The sequence below is a fragment of the Rhinatrema bivittatum genome, chromosome 2 (assembly GCF_901001135.1).
Source record: "Rhinatrema bivittatum chromosome 2, aRhiBiv1.1, whole genome shotgun sequence".
In the NCBI taxonomy this organism is placed as follows: Eukaryota; Metazoa; Chordata; class Amphibia; order Gymnophiona; family Rhinatrematidae; genus Rhinatrema; species Rhinatrema bivittatum.
This window is the reverse complement of record NC_042616.1, coordinates 451121034-451140447: the sequence shown is the minus strand read 5'-3', so window position 1 is coordinate 451140447 and position 19414 is coordinate 451121034. Positions and strand designations below refer to the sequence as shown.

The following is a 19414-nucleotide window of genomic DNA, read 5'->3' as shown; positions in this document are numbered from 1 at the left end:
CAATAGCTCTCAGGTGGACCCGGCGCTGCAAGGGTTCCTGGACCGCTTGTTGCTTGGAGTCGTAATTGCAGGGGGAGATGAAAGCTCAAACCTGAGGGCACCGTGTAAAATCTAAGGCATAGCCTTGACTTATCCCGGTAAGTGCCCACCGATCCGTGGTTATCTTGACCCATTCCTCGAAAAACAGGGACAGTCTGCCCGCTACCGCAGGCACCGAAGAATGAACTGGCGCCCCGTCATTATGAAGACTTGTCTCTGGAAGTTGCCGGGGCATTACCAGGTCTGCCAGCGCAGTGGCACCTGCTGAAAAGAAGAATTGGGAGCTCTAGATGGCCGAAAACTTCGATTCCCTCGAAATCTGGCCTGGACCGAGAAGGAGCCACTTAACTTCGGTCTGACCACCGGCAATCAATGGCCCTTATGTTCCTTCAGACATTGGATCACATCTTCAAGGTCCTTTCCAACAGCAACTTCCTTTTGAAGGATAGGGAGCTCAGCTGTGCCATGGAGGATAGATCTGCCAACCAGTTCCTCAACCAGAGAAATCTACGGACTGACACTGCTGAAAACCATAGACAGCGTTGGCTTGTAAATGGAGAACCCAGCGGAGGCCCGCACACAATGCCAAGTTGCCGCAGATAGAAGCTCGAGCTCCCCGAGCTGAGCCTCAAAAAATCACTTAAGATACCATCCAACTTCCTGAAACTTTCTCTCCCAACATGGGATCTGAACCCATGAGCCAGAGATTAGAGGTCTCACGCTTTACCATTTGATCTATTCAGGCTTTCCTGTAGGTCTCTAAGTGCAACTGCCCCCGGCTGAGGATATAGCCTATCCAAAGCTTTGGGAATATTTAAATCCCAATCAGGGGTGTCCCAGTCTTGAAATTACAAGCATGTGACAGAAAAAAGGAAATGGAAAGGAAGTAGGGAGGCCCCTCAGGCCCAAAAACACCGAATCCATGGCCCCCAATCTGGACTCTTCCTGGGGACGACCCAATACCTGAGTCCCCCCAAAATTATGGGGATAAGGGGAACCAGATGTCCTCTTCTGAAGAGCCAAGCCACCGTCGGGTTGTCTTTTACCACAGTATGAGATCCCCGCACAGTCCCCTGTGGCTGATCTAGATTCCCATTGACCCCCTTGGAGGCTGGGATAATAGGCCTGAACCATCCTAGTCTGACTCCATTAACGACGACTCTGATGCTGTCTGAGGCACCACCGATCTTAAGGGATGGCGCCCCCTGTCGGAGTCAACGCTATAATGTGTCTTACCATGCTTAACAAGTGACTGAACCACAATAGCATTAGGTGCTGTTAATATTACTATTTAAAAATTATTATTGTTTTGACTGTCTGGCTTCAAAAGCCTGGTGCAGCAGGGCACAAAGTCTGAAAAGAGCATCTGAGACTCCCTCGGAGCCATTCTCCACAGCTTTTGCTGCCATTCCCAGCGATTTGCCCCCCTCAGGAGCCGCAGGATGAGGAGACTAAGACCCCCTCTGGGCCATCCTTCACAGCTGCTCCTGCCATTCCCAGTGATTTGCCCCCCTCAGGAGCTGCAGGATGAGGAGATAATGGTGGCGGAAGATTCCCCTCCCCCGCCGCCGACTGCGTCTCTTTCCTCGTTGCTGGCACAAAAACTTCCAAAATGGCATCCGTTCCCGCGCTCAACAGGAACGGACCAGACAAAGGAGACTCTAGCCCCCAAAACTCTCCAGCGACAGTCTGAACGTGCCCAACCACCCTCCCGGGGGTTGTGGAAGCTCTCTCTCTCTCTCCCCGGGAACAGACTGAGCATAATCCCTCACTGCAGGGGCGCGCGCATCGGACCGCCCGCGTGAAGAGGCGACCTCCGCGGTAGAATCAGCGGGAGACAAACCGGAAAAACCTGTCTGAAAGAGCCCGCGAACACCGCAACCACCCCGGAGGCCCGAACGGCGATTAAAGCCCCACCTAGGCCGCGAGGCATAGCTGAGACTGAGAGACAAGCAACAAACAAAACTTTTTTTTTTTTTTTTTATCAAGCTGTACTTGCCCGGTCCTGCGCGGTTCCTGGACCATCTGGGGTGAGTGAGCCGGGCTCCCGGGTATCACCCCAGTGCTGCATACACCCAGCAACAGAGCTCTCGGCCCTTAGCTGCAGCTGCCTCTGAAACCAAGGGGGATGGTCCCCTCAGGACCTGGCAACCCCCTGGGAGGCCACCACACTCCTTCAGAAACCATGTGGTTTAGGATAAAACATGCTTTTCTAATTGTGTAATCTCAACCTTTCAGATTAACAAATCACTACAAACACAAGAAAAAAATGATCTACACTAACAGGCCGATACAGTACAGTGCGCTCGGTGGAGCGCACTGTTAACCCACATTTGGACATGCTAGCTTTACCCCTTATTCAGTAAGGGTTAATAGCGCGTCAAAAACGCGCGTCCAATCCCCCCGAGACTAATAGCGCCTGCAACATGCAAATGCATGTTGATGGCCCTATTAGTCATTCCCGCGCGATACAGAAAGTAAAATGTGCAGCCAAGCCGCACATTTCACTTTAAGAAATTAGCGCCTACCCAAAGGTAGGCGTTAATTGCTGCCAGCGCCGGGGAAGTGCACAGAAAAGCAGTAAAAACTGCTTTTCTGTGCACCCTCTGACTTAATATCATGGTGATATTAAGTCGGAGGTCCCAAAAGTTAAAAAAAGTGAAAAATTAAAAAAAAAATATTTAAAATCAGCCCGCGGCTCGCGGGTTGAAAACCAGACGCTCAATTTTGCCGGCATCTGGTTTCCGAATCCGTGGCTGTCAGCGGGCTCGAGAACCTACGCCGGCAAAATTGAGCGTCGGCTGTCAAACCCGCTGACAGCCGCCGCTCCTGTCCAAAAAGAGATGCTAGGGATGCGCTGGTGTCCCTAGCGCCTCTTTTTACTGCAAGCCCTAATTTAAATATTTGTTTTACTGTATCACGCGCACAGGACACTTGCCTGTGCACTCGCCCGCTCTCTCGCGAACTTTACTGTATCGGCCTGCTATTAACCAGACTGTAGTTTTTGCACCTCCACCATCTGCTAGAGACAGAGAAATACTGCCAGACTGTAGGTGGCACCATCCTATATAAGGCGGAGTTTGTTTTGTAAACTTCTCTGTCTCTATCTGCTAGGGGGGGGGGGGGGGGGGCAAAAACCAGGAGTCTGGACTGATCCGGGTACGTACAGGGAATTTTATATTTTTCTGTAGAACCTTTTACGTGAACGGCACCCTCACGTTGTGATGTGGTGCTAGTTCTCAGCAGTGTCCATCCAGTGCATGTTTGGACCTTCTGCATCACCCTGTCCCAGAAAGCATCCAATTTAGAGCAAGAGACAAAACGATGTAATAATGAGCCAGGTTCCATATTGCATTTGATACATATGGGGGATGTGGTGACTTTCATCTTATGCCATTGTACATCATCCATGTATGCGTGGTGGAGTATTTTGAATCTGAATTCCCTTTAAGTTAGAGTCTCTGCAGAACTGGTAAATCTCCTTAAACCACAGCTTAATGTCAGCAGTAGAGAGTTTCTCATCTAGTAAAGAAGACCAGAACATGCTGAGCGAGTGTTGTACTTGAAGACAGCATTTACATAACAGCATTGTGCTTCTTATCTATATGTCATTCGCCGAAATGTTCCTTGTTTGAATTCAAGGAACATTTTTTTTTCCGTGAATGATTTATTGTAAGATAAGTAGCATAGCTCTATGCATAAGACCTTTGATAAGAATAATAACTGTTTGGATCAATCAACAGCAAGCATCTTATGATATAAAACCATGATATGAGAAATCACATGTGAGAGTACAGTGATGCACACAGTTGCTGGGAATAAAGATAAGAGAACCAGTGAATTAACATTAAGAATTTTATTTCCAGTTTAAAAATAAATATATTTAAAAAAAATGTATGATAGACAGAAAAGGGGCTCATGATTATAATGGTGACAACCACAAAAACAGATGTGTGAGCATGTCAATGTGTGATCACCCCTATAAAAGAAATAGACAGAACACCTTAAATAATTCTTTAAGCAGTATTTATGGTGGTGCACATGTTTTGATATTTTGCACAGACTGGTGGATTTGATGGGTTGATACAGCCACCATGATGGTAGCCATTAAGAGCTTGTTGCTTTCACATATGCTGTAAAAGTAGAATGGTGTAGCAAACATAAGCATTGGCTGGAAGGTGGTGCTGACTAGCTGAACTGTCTCCAGGTATGTATGAACAGATAGCTGGAGGATGTTCTGCTATGTGATCCTTTGTATTTGTTAAATTGATGCCCATGGCCCTTTGGACGGCTAGTTAACTGTTTAACAAAGAATTATAGTAAATCCAATAAAAAGCTTTAGGGTTCAGATTCATGTAATGGCTACATATTTGTGTGCATCTGCTTTTCACAGACCAGTGGTGAAATCCCTGAAGGAGACAGGATGGGTGGAATCAGAACTGTTTGAGGAGGTTACTATCTACTTCAGTGACATTGTGGGCTTCACTACTATCTGTAAATACAGTACGCCCATGGAAGTAGTAGACATGCTGAATGATATCTACAAGGACTTTGACCGCATCCTTGACCACCACGATGTCTACAAGGTAGGCACCTTCTCTGGAAGAATGAGAGTCTGCGGATCACTTGTAACAGAAGAATTCTCCTAAAGCATGCCCTTAGAGTAGCATGGAACACGGATTTCCTAAATATTGCGTAATAATAGTTGATGGGCAAGGACATACCTATCACAGGCTTTCAGAGCCATGATGGAGATATTTTTCAAACACTGTATATAGAGAACCAATTTGGCTGTAACCTGAGATATATGTGAAGAGTCAAATACTGAATATTATGTAGTCTTGGAGGGTATGCAAATGTGCAACTAGCCAATATGAGCATGGTGTTATTGCCACTTTCAACAGTTAAAAAATCCACACAGAAAATTGGATCACATAGTAGATCATCAGGCATGACAAACATCACAAAGGCATTGTGACTGTATCAAATAAAAAAAATGAACATTAAGAGATGTTTTTAAAATCACCATTATACCAGAGTTCTGTACGCTTCAATGGTTTCCCACACTTTGTAAATCATTTTAAATCACTTGATCTTTGCTCTTATGCTTTATGATGAAACTATTACTGAAGTAACAAGTCCATTATATTTTGCTAAAACTCAGGTTTTTGATATACAAAATATGTTTCTCTGTTCTGTAATTAACTCACAGTTTTGCTGCTCATGAATTCATTCTCTCCTTGCTTTGATCAATGTATAGTTAACTTGTGCAGTGCTGTGTATAGCACGAATAACAATGATTAGGAATGCTACCTCTTATAATGCCTAAAACTAGGGATACTTGCTGTGTGTCCTCAGGTGGAGACCATCGGGGATGCATATATGGTGGTGAGTGGCTTACCTAATAGAAACGGCAACAGACATGCTGTGGACATCTCCAAAATGGCACTGGACATCCTCAGCTTCATGGGCTCCTTCCAGCTCCGACACCTCCCGGGTCTGCCTGTTTGGATTCGCATCGGAATTCATTCTGGTATGGGAATGGCCATGGTGGAAGGATGGGGCTGCTGATGTCATTGGCTATAAGAATAAACATAACATGACTAGTCGCTGTGGGATAACCAATAAAAGAGATGGGATGCATCTGATCACTTGAGTTACTTCAGTTTACAGAGCAGAGCTTAACATTGTTAGAATAAATAAAGAACTGTATGTAATGTTGCCTGAAAATATAATATGTATGTATGGATATATTCGCGTGGGCCTGTGCCACTGGTTACTGTCCCACTCACAATCCGTCTGGGATTCTTTAGTTAAATAAGAAGCTGAAACGCTGGCTCTGGGGGTGTTTCTCCATGGTCCCACTGCCCTACTTCTCCTTGCAGCTTCCCCCGGTTCCTCCCTTGGAGGCTCCCCAGACAAGGGACTCCAGTCTCCATTGCTTACTTTTAGCCAGATATTTAGCCCATTCCTTCCAGGGTGTCACAGCTATGGATTCGGGCCCTCTCACCCCAGTTGGTGAGCTGGGCTTAAGAAGACATAGTCCCAGGTTGCCCCAGTAGTTTAAAGTCTATATTACCTTACTTCATTGAACAGCAGTAACAATCCCCCAATCATGCAGTAATAAAGCAACTCTTTCCTTAATCCTCATACCTGTTGCTTGCAGTTGCTTCCTCTACAGCCTAGGAATAGCTTGCACTCTCCTGCCACCTTCCACCTTAGTCTACAGCTGGGTTTTGTACTTCCCCTTTCACTATGGCTGCAAGTACATCCACCCATGACAGTGCTCATTTAAAGCTCCTGACCTGCAGATTCCCTGAATGTATCCTCTTCTGGAGGGGGGGTCTCCCAGGTCCATAGGCTCAGGCTTGTCCTCAGAGCTGCTTAACACCTCCCCCTCCATCTCCTCTGTCTCATCTCCTGGTTCTAAAAGAACTCTTTCCTGTTCCTGCCCTGTCCCTCCTTCTGACAAGCTCTCAACCTACTACCACCATACCTGGGCTCTCTCCTCTCCTTGATGAGGTAAAACTTGGGTGGTTCCTTCCCCTCCAGAACCCCCATGTCTTATGGGAGTTGGAGTCTGATTCCTATTATGGCTTCTTTTACTTACTGGATCTCCTTCCCAAGTTACAGCCTGCCTTCATTTATTGACCAGGGGAATATAATACTCATCACAATATATACATACACACAATAAACTATGTTGGGAAAATCTCTTATGATTGGTCAGCAGGCCTTCTAGCCTTTCATATTTATTGTGTCACATATATATCCAGCACTAACACGTTCCAGGTGATCTTCAATGGAATGTTTTTATTTTATGCATTTCTATATAGCCTCTTATGATTGGTCCACTTGTGTTGCTACAAATGCTGAAGTAAGCTTTGCTCTGATATAGATGTGGAATTCATATTCATACCATTAGCTGAGCAGTAGACAGTGAGTATAAACAGTAGGGATGTGCATTCATTGCTCCATTAGTTACATTAGTTTCGGCGATACATGTGTATCTCACAAATGGATGGTAGGCTTGCCTACCATCCATTTGTGAGATATGTGTGTACCACGAAAAAAATGAATGAATGGAGCAACAAATATACATGCCTAATAACCAGATTTATCCTTATGGCATAGATATACATGTTGTTCATAACACAGAAGATGATAGCAGACCAATTGGCCCCTGCGGTCTACCCAGTTGTATTCCTCTCTGATTCTCTATCACCCCACCTCTGCTGATAAGCCATCCCAGCCACCTACTATCCTCCCAGCAAAGAAGTACCTCCTCGGGTTTCCTCTGAGCTTAACGTATAGTAGATGAAAGTGACATCAGATAAAGACCAATTGACCCACTCAGTCTGCTTGGCTATTTCTGTCATACTCTACTAAGAATATATTTATTTATTTAAATGTGATTACTTGCTTGTCATCACAAAATATCAAAGCAAGGTACAATAAATTGTAAGTATGATTAACACACCATACAGCAATAAAACAAATACATCAGCATAAATAATTCAACCATTCCCACCTGCATCACTTACTGTAGTGTATGTCATTCAGTGAAATGTCTCATGAATTCATAAAAGGGACATTTCTGTGAATGTTATATTATTGTAAGATAAGAAACCTAACACTAAGCATAAGACCTTTGATAAGAATGGTAGCTGTTTGAATCAATTAACAGCATGCATCTCATGATATAAGACCATGATACAAGAAATCACATGTGAGAGTACAGTCATACACATAGTTGCTGAAAATAATGATAAGAGACTAAGAACATAAGAAATTGCCATGCTAGGTTAGACCAAGGGTCCATCAAGCCCAACATCCTGTTTCCAAAAGAGGTCAAACCAGGCTACAAGAACTTGGCAAGTACCCAAACACTAAGAAGATCCCATGCTACTGATGCCAGTAATACCAGAGGCCTGATGAATTAAGAAATTTATTTCCAATTTAAAACTAAACATACTTTTTAAAAGTGTGAGAGATAGTAAAGATTATAATGATTATAATGGTGATGATTACAGAAACACATGTGTGAGCACATCGCATGTGTGGCACCCCAATAAAAGTATGGTGCGCCCATCAATTGCAAGTGGCTGCGATCTCTCATGTTCACCTCTTTTTTCCCTGCACCATCAATCACTGGAAGAATGGCAGCCTCCGCCAACCAACGCCGACCTCCCCGGCGTCCCTGGGACGGCGTGGGCGCTGCCGACCGTCATCTTCTGGAATCACCTAGGCGCGCGCGCAGGGCCTCCTTTTGAATACGTCATGGCGGGAACCTCGGGGGCGTCCACTTCCGATGATGTCAACCTGCTAGTGTACTTAAGCTGACCGATCCACTGTTAAGACAAGTTAGCAAGGAGTTCTCTCGTTGTTAAATCCGCTCCACTTTGGGATCTTCTGTTCAAATATCTCCTCATGGCATTCGGACGCTCTGGGTACCCGCTCCACAGGGGCCCTTCCGCGTCTTGGCTATCTGCTCCTCGGAGGGCCTTCTTGGGGCTCCTTGGGTCTCTCTCCTGGAACTTCCTTCTGTGAGTATCTTCTTCAGTTTCCTATGATACCAACTTTGCTGAAGTCTCCACGGTGTACTCCGTGCCTTGGGCCACTACTGTTCTTCAGCATTATTGCTTCTACATATCCTGAGCTACAGGGTATTGCTGCAGCTACTCAAGATCCTCTGCTTGGTTCCTGTATCTCAAGACCTCAACTACCTCGTCACCTACAGTACAGTCATCCTCGGCATACCCCGCGCTGCGGGCCACTACTGGATCTGCACTTCTGAGGTATCTCCACCAGTCTGCAGGAACCTCTTGGTGTACCCCGTGCTGCGGGCCACTACCGGATCTTCTCATCTACAGTACAATATTGCTCAAGAACTACGTTTATTGCATTTCCCGCTCCTCGGGTTATGCCTTATCTTTTCTCTCTAATAAAGACTCTCTCACAGCTGTGTCCTACGTCGCTGAGACCTCTCCCACTAATGGTGAGGCTCACGGGGCTCCTCCCTGTGGGCGGAGACATCTATCATTTCTGCCCGGGGTTCACAATTTCCTACAAAACCATAACAGGTTGCTAACTCCATGGACCCGGCTCAGGTCATTTTGCTTTATCAAATGTTTATTTAACCAGATGTATAATCAATGAAGAAGTGAATTTTTCTTCCCTTATCCCAACTCTATTTTATTCAAAATCGGCTTTAATTATGTGCTGTGAGCACATTTTCACCAAGACAGACCCATCTGCAAATATAAACAGCTCTACCCTACGTCCTCATGCATTGATAAAGGATGGATTACAATTTATAAATCCCTTCCTTCTTTACATTACGGAATTGTTATAAACGTATGTCTATAACGAAAACCTTTATCCACCCAGACAGAGTAGTGGCTTTTACTGGACAACTGGGATGAAGAGGGCGAGAGCATTTTCTGAAGCAGCTTCTACATTATGGAATAGCTTTCCTTAGCAGAGCACGACAGGAACAGCCAGGCAGTCTAAATGGGCCACTTGGTCCTTATTTGCTGTCACCTTCATCTACAATATGTAAGCTCAGAGGAAACCTGAGGAGGTACTTCTTTGCTGGGAGGGTAACAGGGCCTGGGATGGCCTGTCAGCAGAAGTTGGGAGGTCAGCACTGTCATAGAATTAAATGATTAGGACAGATACAGAAGGCAGTGATAAGAATAGGAATTGAGAGGCTGAGTAAAGGACAAGAGTTCGGAGTAGATACAGATCATAAGACAAGCCATATTGGGTCAGACCAAAGGTCCATCATACCCAGTATCCTGTCTCCAATAGTGGCCAATCCAAGTCACAAGTACCTGGCATGTACTCAAACATCAAACAGATCCCATGCTACTAATGGCGGCAACAAGCAGTGGCTATTCGCTATTGATTAATAGCAGTTTATGGACTTCTTCTCCAGGAACTTATCCAAACCTTTTTTAAACCAAGCTACATTAGCTGCCTTAACCACATCCTCTGGCAATGAATTCCAGAGCTTAATTGTATAATTGTATATTGAGTGAAAAAGAATTTTCTCCAGTTTATTTTCAATGTACTACTTGCTAATTACATGCAGGCCGATACTGTAAAGTGTGCTCGGCTGAGTGCACTGTTTTACCCACTACCCCTTATACAGTAAGGGGTTTAGCGCATCATAAACGCAGGTCCAACCCCCCTCCCTGAAACAAATAGTGCTCTTCACATGCAAATGCATGTTGATGAGGCTATTAGTTTTTCACCTGGGATACTGAAAAAAATGTGTGGCCAATCTGCACATTTTAGTATACTCACAGAAATAATTTCTGAGCAGCCCAAAAAAGTGTACAGAAAAGCAGAAAATACTGCTTTTCTGTACACCCTCTGACTTAATATTCTAGAGATATTAAGTCAGAGGAACGAAAAAGGTTAAAAAAAAAAATAAATAAAATGTGCCAGCTGGTCAGGCTAGGAAAACGAATGCTCAATTTTACCAGTGTCCATTTTCCAAACCCATGGCTATCAGCAGGTTTGGAAAACCAATGCTTGTAAAATTGAGGGATAAACAGTAGATTTTCCTAAATCCACCTTAATAATGGCTTAGGGACTTTTCTTCCAGGATCTTGTCTAAACCATTTTTAATCCCAGCTACACTAACAGCTTTCACCATATCCTCCGGCAATGAATTTCAGTTTAATTATGCATTCAGTAAAAATAAAATATTTTCTTATTTGTCTTAAATGTATCTGCTAGCAACTTCATTGAATGTCCCATTGTCTTTGTACTTTTTGAAAGAGTATACATTGATTTGTGTTTACCCATTTCACTCCGCTCATTATTTTATAGCTCTCTATCATATCTTCTCTCAGCTGTCTTTTCTCCAGGCTGAAGAGCCCTAATCTCTTTAGCTTTCCTCAGGGGAATTGTTCCATCCTCTTTATCATTTTGATTGCCCTTCTCTGTACCTTTTCTAATTCTGCTATATCTTTTTTGAGATGCAGTGATCAGAACAGCATACAATACTCAAAATGCAGTCACACCATAGTATGATTCAGACACATTATGATATTCTTTGTTTTATTCTCCATTTCTTTCCTAATAATTCCAGGCATTCTATTTGCTTTCGTGACCACTGCCACATACTGAGAACATAAGAAGAACATTTCAACAGAGGATTTCAACATGTTATCCATGATGATGCCTAGATTCTTTTCCTGGGTGGTGACTTCCAAAATGGAACCTTGCATTGTGTAGCTATAATTTGAATTGCTTTTCCCTACATGCATCATTTTGCACTTGCCCACATTAAATACCATCTGCCATTTTGGATGCCCAGTCTCCCAGTCTTGCAAAGTCCTCTTGCAATTTCTCACAATGTAACAACTTTGAATAAGTTTGTATCATCAGCAGATTTGATCACCTCACTCATTCCCATCTTTAGGTCATTTATGAATATGTTAAAAAGCAATGGTCCCAGAACAGATCCCTGGGGCACTCTACTATTCAGCTTTTTCCATTAAGAAAATTGACCATTTAGCCCTACTCTCTATTTTCTATCTTTTAACCAGTTCTGAATTCAACTGGTTTATTGGGACTTTGAACATGGCCTCCTATCCCAAGACTTTTTAATTTTGTCAAGAGTCTCTCCTGAGGTACTTTGTGAAATGCTTTATGAAAATCCAGATACTCTTTATCAACTGGCTCATCTTTATCCACATGTTTATTCTTGCCTTCAAAAAAAGTAGCAAATTGGTGAGGCAAGACTTCCCTTGATTAAATCTATGTTTATTTTTTTACCATTAAACGGTACCTATCTATATTTTTAGTAATTTTGTTCTTTAGAATAGTTTCAAGCATTTTTCCCAGCACTAACGTCAGGCTCACCGCTTTGTAGTTTCCCGGATCACCAAAAGGATGATAGGGGTATTGCTTCAGGGCACTTGCATGCATTCATTCCTGTTACTCATGGCAGTATAAACACAAATCTTTTACAGTGCAACCCCCCTCCCTCGATCAGGGGTCACCTTCCTAGCCCCAGAAAGCACTGGAGTCACTCAACCGGGGGTAAGAAATACTGTCTCGGGGTCCTGTGGATTTGGGGCAGGCTCTCTTGCAAGACTAACTAGGCAGAGGTCACGTCTAAAAATAGCACACAGTCCAGACTAGGTTGGTGCTCCAAATACAAAAACGTTTACTTGAAAAATTAACGAGTTCAGCAAAAAGAAAAAAAACAACAAAAAACAAAATTCAAAGTCCACAGCAGAAACAGATAGAAACAACAGGAAAAGCAGTTCAGATACAAAATTTCACAGTCTAGAACTCCTTCGCTCACTCTCCAAACTTCCTGTCTTGTACAATGTAAATTACTTCCAGAGCTAGCTGTCTGCTCCTTTGTCTCAGGCCTTCTAAAGGTCCCAGTAAACCAGTTGCAGAGTTTTGTCTTGAAATTTCCCAATTTACTCACAACTTGTTGCAAAAATGGACCAAAGTAACTTCTTCCTCTTTGTTCAGGCAGTTGAAGTTTCCCAGTCCCCGCAATGAAGCTCCAAGAGAGAAACACAGCCTCTTGCTATACTTCTGGCCCCCAGTACAGCTTCTGCTTGCTTGCTTCAGTTTTCCTAAACTCCTCTGAGTAGGAGGCATATTTTATAACCCCAGATTTTTCATCCCCTTTAGGGGAAGAACCACCTGATCACTGAGTTAATTTTTACATACACCCCTTGAACTTCCTCTGAACCCTCCAGCTAGAAGGTTCCCCATGATAAAAGATAAAACACTTGGAAACAACGCTGACCCCTTACTGAAAGCTCCAAGCTGAAAGATTCTACATTTTAAACACGTAGGCTCAATCCATTACACTGCTGGTTCACACTAATGGCCAAGCAGGGGCTACAACAGTATCATAAAATGTCACATATTTGTGGTCTTTCCCCCTTTTGCAGCACACACCTGTAGTGTCCATTTCCAAAATGTCATGCTTTTCAATTGCTGCACCAAAGTGCCTTCACTGCTCTGCTTTCCTCCTGACATTCAATGTTGTCTCTTCCGGCACAATGCTAAATTACATCATGACTAATAATGCATCATACTTATTTGACTCTTGGCAACTAAAATTACAGGTCCTCCCTTCCCCCCAACCCCCCAGTCAATTTTAATCAAGAGAGGTGGAGGAGCAAAATGGATAAAGTTGTGATATGAGCTCCCAGGGGCTACTTCAGAATCCCCTGCAGTACAATGTCAATGACGGAAGAACGAATAGCTTGGAGTTAACCAACTCAGATACACTGTAAATCCATTCAGAACAACAAAACTTCCTTTTATTTTTCTTTAGGTCCATGTGCTGCCGGTGTGGTTGGAATCAAAATGCCCCGATATTGCCTATTTGGAGATACTGTGAATACAGCTTCAAGGATGGAATCCACAGGCTGGCGTAAGGACAGAGCAAGTTCTCTGTAGCAAAGGCTAGACTGGCACCAAGGAACTGGAGTGGTTTTCATTTATTTTGTATACATAGTAATAATTTTCTACCAAGTACTTTTGTCCATCTAATTTAATAAGGATCCATACAACATAGTTACATAGTAGGTTTGGCTGGAAAGAAGACCAGGTGTCCGTTGAGTCCAAGCTTCTTCCAGTTGCCTAACAACTACATGTGGTAGCCCAGAGGAAGGTTTTTAACAGTGGCCCTACGGAACTTATCACCTTATTCCATTTAGAATATATGCCATTAATTTTGACCCTCTGTAGTCTTCCCTTTAGCTGGTTCCTAACTCACTGGCAAATGTTATCTTTAAGCTCCATGTTTCTTAATTTAAAATCAGCCTTTCATTGGGTAATATACAAAAGCTATAGCAGAATTCAGATAAATAATCAGTCAAGTTTTCTATATAAAGCCAGTGGCTAATATTCTCAAATCAGCCAGTGAGATTGAGTTAGCAGAACCAGTTGCCCCTGGACCTAATCTGAATTCTTGCTAAGCACTCTCCTCTTCTCCAAGTGTGCAACCATCTTTCTTTATATGATAGCTTCCAGTATTTACCCAGAACTGACATTAGGTTGACTTTTGTATATTTGCCTGTTTGCATTTCAGATCCCTTTTTGAATATGGGCAATATATGTACCCTGCAACAGACTTGAGGAATTTCCCTGTTTTAAATTGATTCCTAAAATAAGTACAATGGTTGGGCAAGCATGTTATTTATTTATTTATTTTAAAAGATTTATTGCTCACACCCTCCAATGTTCAGGGTGAGTTACAAGTTTGCTCACTTCCCATAGTATCTTTGGATGAATTTCATCTGATCCTGATGCTTTATTGATTTGCACTGTTCAGTTCTTTTTTCACATCATAATGGGGTAGAGGGTTTTGGTTTTTTTTCCTGTGACTGACTGTCTTTTGATGGGCTATCTTGGAATTTAGCCATGACATTGTGATTCTCTGTAGCTTTGTATCAGCTCAAAAAATGCCTAGAACAGTTTGAAAAAGTTATTTTCTTTCCCCTATCTAGCTTTACGGATACATGTAAATAGGTCAACCATTGAAATCCTAAAGAGAACAGACTGCCAATTCCATTATGAATTGAGAGGAGAGACCTATCTAAAGGTAATAACACATGATTGGTTCAAAGGATTGGTACAGACATAAACCTGTTTTACCTTTAGAGCTGAACACAGCTTAGGTTTAGACTTGCTAACATTTGACTGATCTTTAATAACTTCTACGGAATAAACTGGCGATTTCTGTTCCATGAATGTCATTGAATGACTATAGAGACCGAAGTTCCTCTAACCCACAGAAGTGGTCCCTTAGAGCAGTGGTTCTCAACCCAGTCCTCAAGCCACACCTAGCCAGTCAGGTTTTCAGGATATCCACAACAAATATGCATGAGATAGATTTGCATACACTACCTCACTGTATACAACCATGACAGGTGGTGAGTGGGCGTAACTTACTGCTATCACATATTCTATGGATTCTGTTGAAGGATTTCAATTTCCAGCACTCCCAAATGTCTGACAGTTCATTGCAGCTAATTCTACTCCACTGCCAAAGAAAATTACACACTGGTAGATTTAAAGTTTAAGGTTATTTATTGTTAACTACTTGTATTTTGATTTCCTGCTTCGATTATTCAAGCCACTGGGAGCAGATATTGGTTGCTTTGCGCTGTTTTCAACTCAGTTCTTGGAACACACCTAGCCAATCAGGTTTTCAGGATATCCACAATAAATATGCACAAGATTGTGTTTTGCATACAATGGAGGCAGTGCATGCAAATCTACCTCATGTATATCATTGTGGATACCCTGACAACCTGACTGACTAGTTGTGTCCCAAGGATTGGGTTGGGACCCACTAATTTTAAAGTAACAAAAAATGTAAAAATCAGTAAATAAAAGCTTTGTTGAAGAAGCAGGCCCCATTTTAGAAATAGTTCTATTACCACCTTGCTGAGACTATTCAAATTTCTGTGTACATAGTTTTATTCCTTCCCCTACTTATGACTTTTTCATAAGCACAGAAATAGGAATGAGTCAGCTGCATAGATGGTTTTTAGTTGGTTCCTCTGGATGCAGCTGCTTTCTGATTGGTCGCTATTTCCATTTGCAAGCAGAAAGAAGACACGGCTCTGTTTTGTGCAGATAGCTGTTTGGTTTTCCATAAAAGTACATTTTATTTATTTATTTATTTTTTCGATATTCTTGTATTCTGTATTACATTGCGGAACACAAGAATTTTAAATTGTTGCAGATTACAATCAGCATACATAATACTAAAAATTACAAAGTACAAACATTCATAAAATATAAGATGTAACTAACAATTAAAAGTATGTGAAAATTAAAAATCTTTCAGCTATATTCTAAATTTGAAATAATCAGAAACATTTTGAATCTCCTAAGAGACAGAGTTCCCAAGTTCCCAAGCTAAAACAGGAAAAAGCTTTAGTTCTTGTAGCACTCAATCTGACTATAGGCTTAGGGGTAACACTTAATACATTTTGCAAAGAAGAGCGTAAAGCTTGCTAGGGCTCATAGCATTCAATTTAGACTTTAAAAAAAAGAATCAGCATATAAAGTTTTATGAACTAAACATAGCAGTTTAAACTTGATCCTCTGAGACACTGGTTACCAGGATAAATCTTGTAAATAAACTAAAATACTTTTTCTGTAATGTAAACCAAATACTATTCTAAAAGCTGCATTTTGAATTAGTTGTAATACATGTAATAAATACGTAGGAAAATCTCTGTACAAAGAATTATATTCACAGTTCAACAAACTACACAACTGTTAGACGGAAAATCATCATGCTAGTATTAATTCTAGCAAAAATTGGTAGCAATTTTGGTCCTTGAGGACCGCAAAATGATCTGGTTTCAGAATCTCCACAATGAATATGCATAAGATATTTGTATGCATTCCCAGTTTATCCAAATATATCTCGTGCATATTTATTGTGGATGTCCTGAAAACCAGACTGATCTGTAGCCCTAGCGGATCAGAATTGGCCACCACTGTTTTAAAACAAACGCTGCCTACTATAATACTCTGGAACATTTCTTTTTTTGTAACTTGGCAGCTTTGCTTACTCATTTCTGGCTTTTGGCCCAGGCAAACCCTGCCCACCTATGGTTTGGGTGCCATAAGCCTTTATGCCATTAGTTAGTCAGGTGGGTTTTCGGGACACACACAATGAATATCCAGGAGACACCTTCGCATGCATTCCCTCCATTGTATGTAAATATATCTCATGCATATTTATGCTGGATATTTTGAAAATCTGACCTGATGAGTGTTCTTGAGGACATGCTTGGGAACCACTGTTTTATTTGCAGCTTACAAGGTTATACCCACTTTTTCTTCCCTTCACCCTAGCCAGTGTGGCAACATTCCTCAGTCAAAGAGATGGGTAGCAGCTTCCTTTGGAGCCTGGTACAAGTGTGTCCTGTGGATGGCTGGGAGGCTTTCCTCTTGTGTTAGTGAGAGTAATAGGCATTCACCAGATTGAATTGGTCCATATTAGCTATGATGTCATATACACTACATGAACCATATAGAACCCCTTCCATATGTTGTCATCGGTGACACAGTTCCAGGCATGGCTGTTGCCTAGGGTCAGGGGAATTGTAAGGAAGAAGGAAACAAAGCTTCAAAACTAATGATTTTAAAGTAAAGTAAGTTGACATCGCCATTAATGATAAATGCGATGTGTAATAAATAACATGAACTAACATTACATAGGGAAGCTAAAGTAGAGCAAAACAAACACTTAAATTTGGTAAATAAACAATAACAAGATAAATAATTTGTCTGTCTGTGAACATTTTGAGGTCCATATTAAAAAATGCGCTGAGCGAGTAAGTTACCTGGATAACTTTATCTGGATATTCAGCGGCACTTATCTGGTTACAAGTAATGCTGAATATATCCTGACAAAGTTATCTGGGTAGCTTTAGGACTGCTGTTTATCTATCCAGTTACCCGGGTAACTTTCTCCAGGCAGAACTGAATATCAGCACTGCCTGGACAAATGAAGCAACATCCTGGGAACACTCCCAGTGCTGCCCTCTTTTTATTCAGACAAAATCTAGCCTGTGAGTGAGGATAAATATTTCAAACATCGGGATATGTCCGGTTAACAACTAGACAAACTCTTTGAATATGGACCTCATTATCTCCAGACCCGGTGTGATGGGTGACGAGGGCGAACCTATGCTGACAGTTGGCAAATGCGCCCTGAAGTGGGTCAAGCTGGAGCTTCGCCTCTACCAGCCACCTCCCCTGCAGGATGAGAATTTGGCTTTTGGTGGCAAGCAGGGCTTATGTGAGTCCTTAGGGTGGTTAGGTAAACAAGAGTCAGAAGACACACCAGAGTCAGGGCAGGCAGCAGATTTGAGGAATCGAAGGCAGGTGAAGGTCAGAGCAGGCTGCGGACAGATGTGGTAAGGTGAAAGCAAGAGGTCAGGTTCAGGCAGCAGGCAATCGTGGTCAGGTCCAGGAAAGAGGTCAAGATCTAGAAGTCAGGCCAAGGGTGGACAGAGACACATAGAAGACACTGGATAAGATGGACTAGACAGGATGAGGCAAGGCTGGATGAGGTAAGACAGGAAATAGGAACCAGGAATACAGACAGGAGTCAGGAACCAAGATGCAGAAGACCCATGCCCTGTTGATGCAGGAGACTCATTGCTGAAGTGAAGTAATGCTGCAAGGCCCTTGCTTAAATTGGCCGCTCAGCCTGATATCATCGGAGAGTGCTGCTCAGCATTTCCTACTGCAGGGCCTATAAAATGTGCAAGCCTTTGGCTTGCACATTTTATAGGCCCTGTGGTGGCCTGGGACTGTCAGCGGCATCTGGAGCATGCGGTGATGGCAGAATCCTGCCTCAATGTTTCTGGGCTTATGGCGCTGTCAGGGTGAGTGTAGTTGGTCTTGGCAGCTTGCCATGACCGACAAACGTAACACCCAGTCAAACCTAGAGCAATCAAAATTTTAGGATAGATATAGCTATAGTCTATAAGAACTAGAAACCAAAATCATGCTTTCCCATAAAACTTATAAATCTAGCCCCAAATTGAAAAAAGTGACTTTTCCCCATCAAACTTATAGCTCTAATGGAAATCAAGGCTTCATGCATTCAGTTGCTTTTCACACCCAACTTATCTTATTGCTTGAAATCCTCCCTATACTATGAAAGTTGTGTACACTGTGTATACAGATTTGCATTGTTCAGTTCCCAGTTTTATGTTCTTCTGTCCCCTCCCCCTGCCCTCCAACATACATACTACAATTCACAGCTTTCTTTGTAAGCCTCCTTGTGCCTTTTCTAGGAATAGGTGGAATATCAAATGGAAATAAAAAAATAATATACATAAAAATGGAAAGAAATGAAAAACTAACTTTTTAGAAAAGAGTGCTCATACAAATTGCTCTGCAATTCTTTGCTTATTTGTTTTATATTACTTGACGAAACAGTGAATATCACAGCTTGCTGATTCCACTTTGCAGTCCCCAAAGTGGGCCAAACCTGTGCAGCATTTTTCCTGTACAGAAAAGTGGGGCATTATCTTTCTCTTTATGTAGCTGTAAGACTTCTTACAGGAGTTTTCATGAACTTCTCTAAATGTCAGATTCTGTGCCCACCATGGTACAGTAACATTCACAGCTATAACAGAAGAAGTGTTGACTGGCCATTAATAACTTCTAATCTTGTTTTCCTCTCTCTCTTCTCAACTTGTTGTTAGGGCAAAGGAACAGAGGTCACCTATTGGCTGACAGGGATGGAGGACCAGAACTACAACCTACCGACACCTCCATCTGTGTAAGAGGCAAACTCCGTGAAAGGGGCAGTACTGCATTCACTTTGGGTTGATTT

The 19414-nt window shown here is 42.4% G+C and overlaps 1 protein-coding gene across 1 annotated transcript in view; it reads left to right on the top strand.

Annotated features, from left to right (window-relative positions):
* The window catches only part of GUCY2C (guanylate cyclase 2C), a 174562-nt gene that overhangs the window by 146405 nt on the left and 8743 nt on the right, over window positions 1–19414 (top strand). Inside the window, exons 21-25 of the mRNA XM_029587127.1 lie at window positions 4433–4625; window positions 5398–5572; window positions 13367–13465; window positions 14544–14638; window positions 19284–19360. Of these exons, the coding sequence (XP_029442987.1) occupies window positions 4433–4625; window positions 5398–5572; window positions 13367–13465; window positions 14544–14638; window positions 19284–19360 (639 nt within the window). The remainder of the gene's footprint in view (window positions 1–4432; window positions 4626–5397; window positions 5573–13366; window positions 13466–14543; window positions 14639–19283; window positions 19361–19414) is intronic.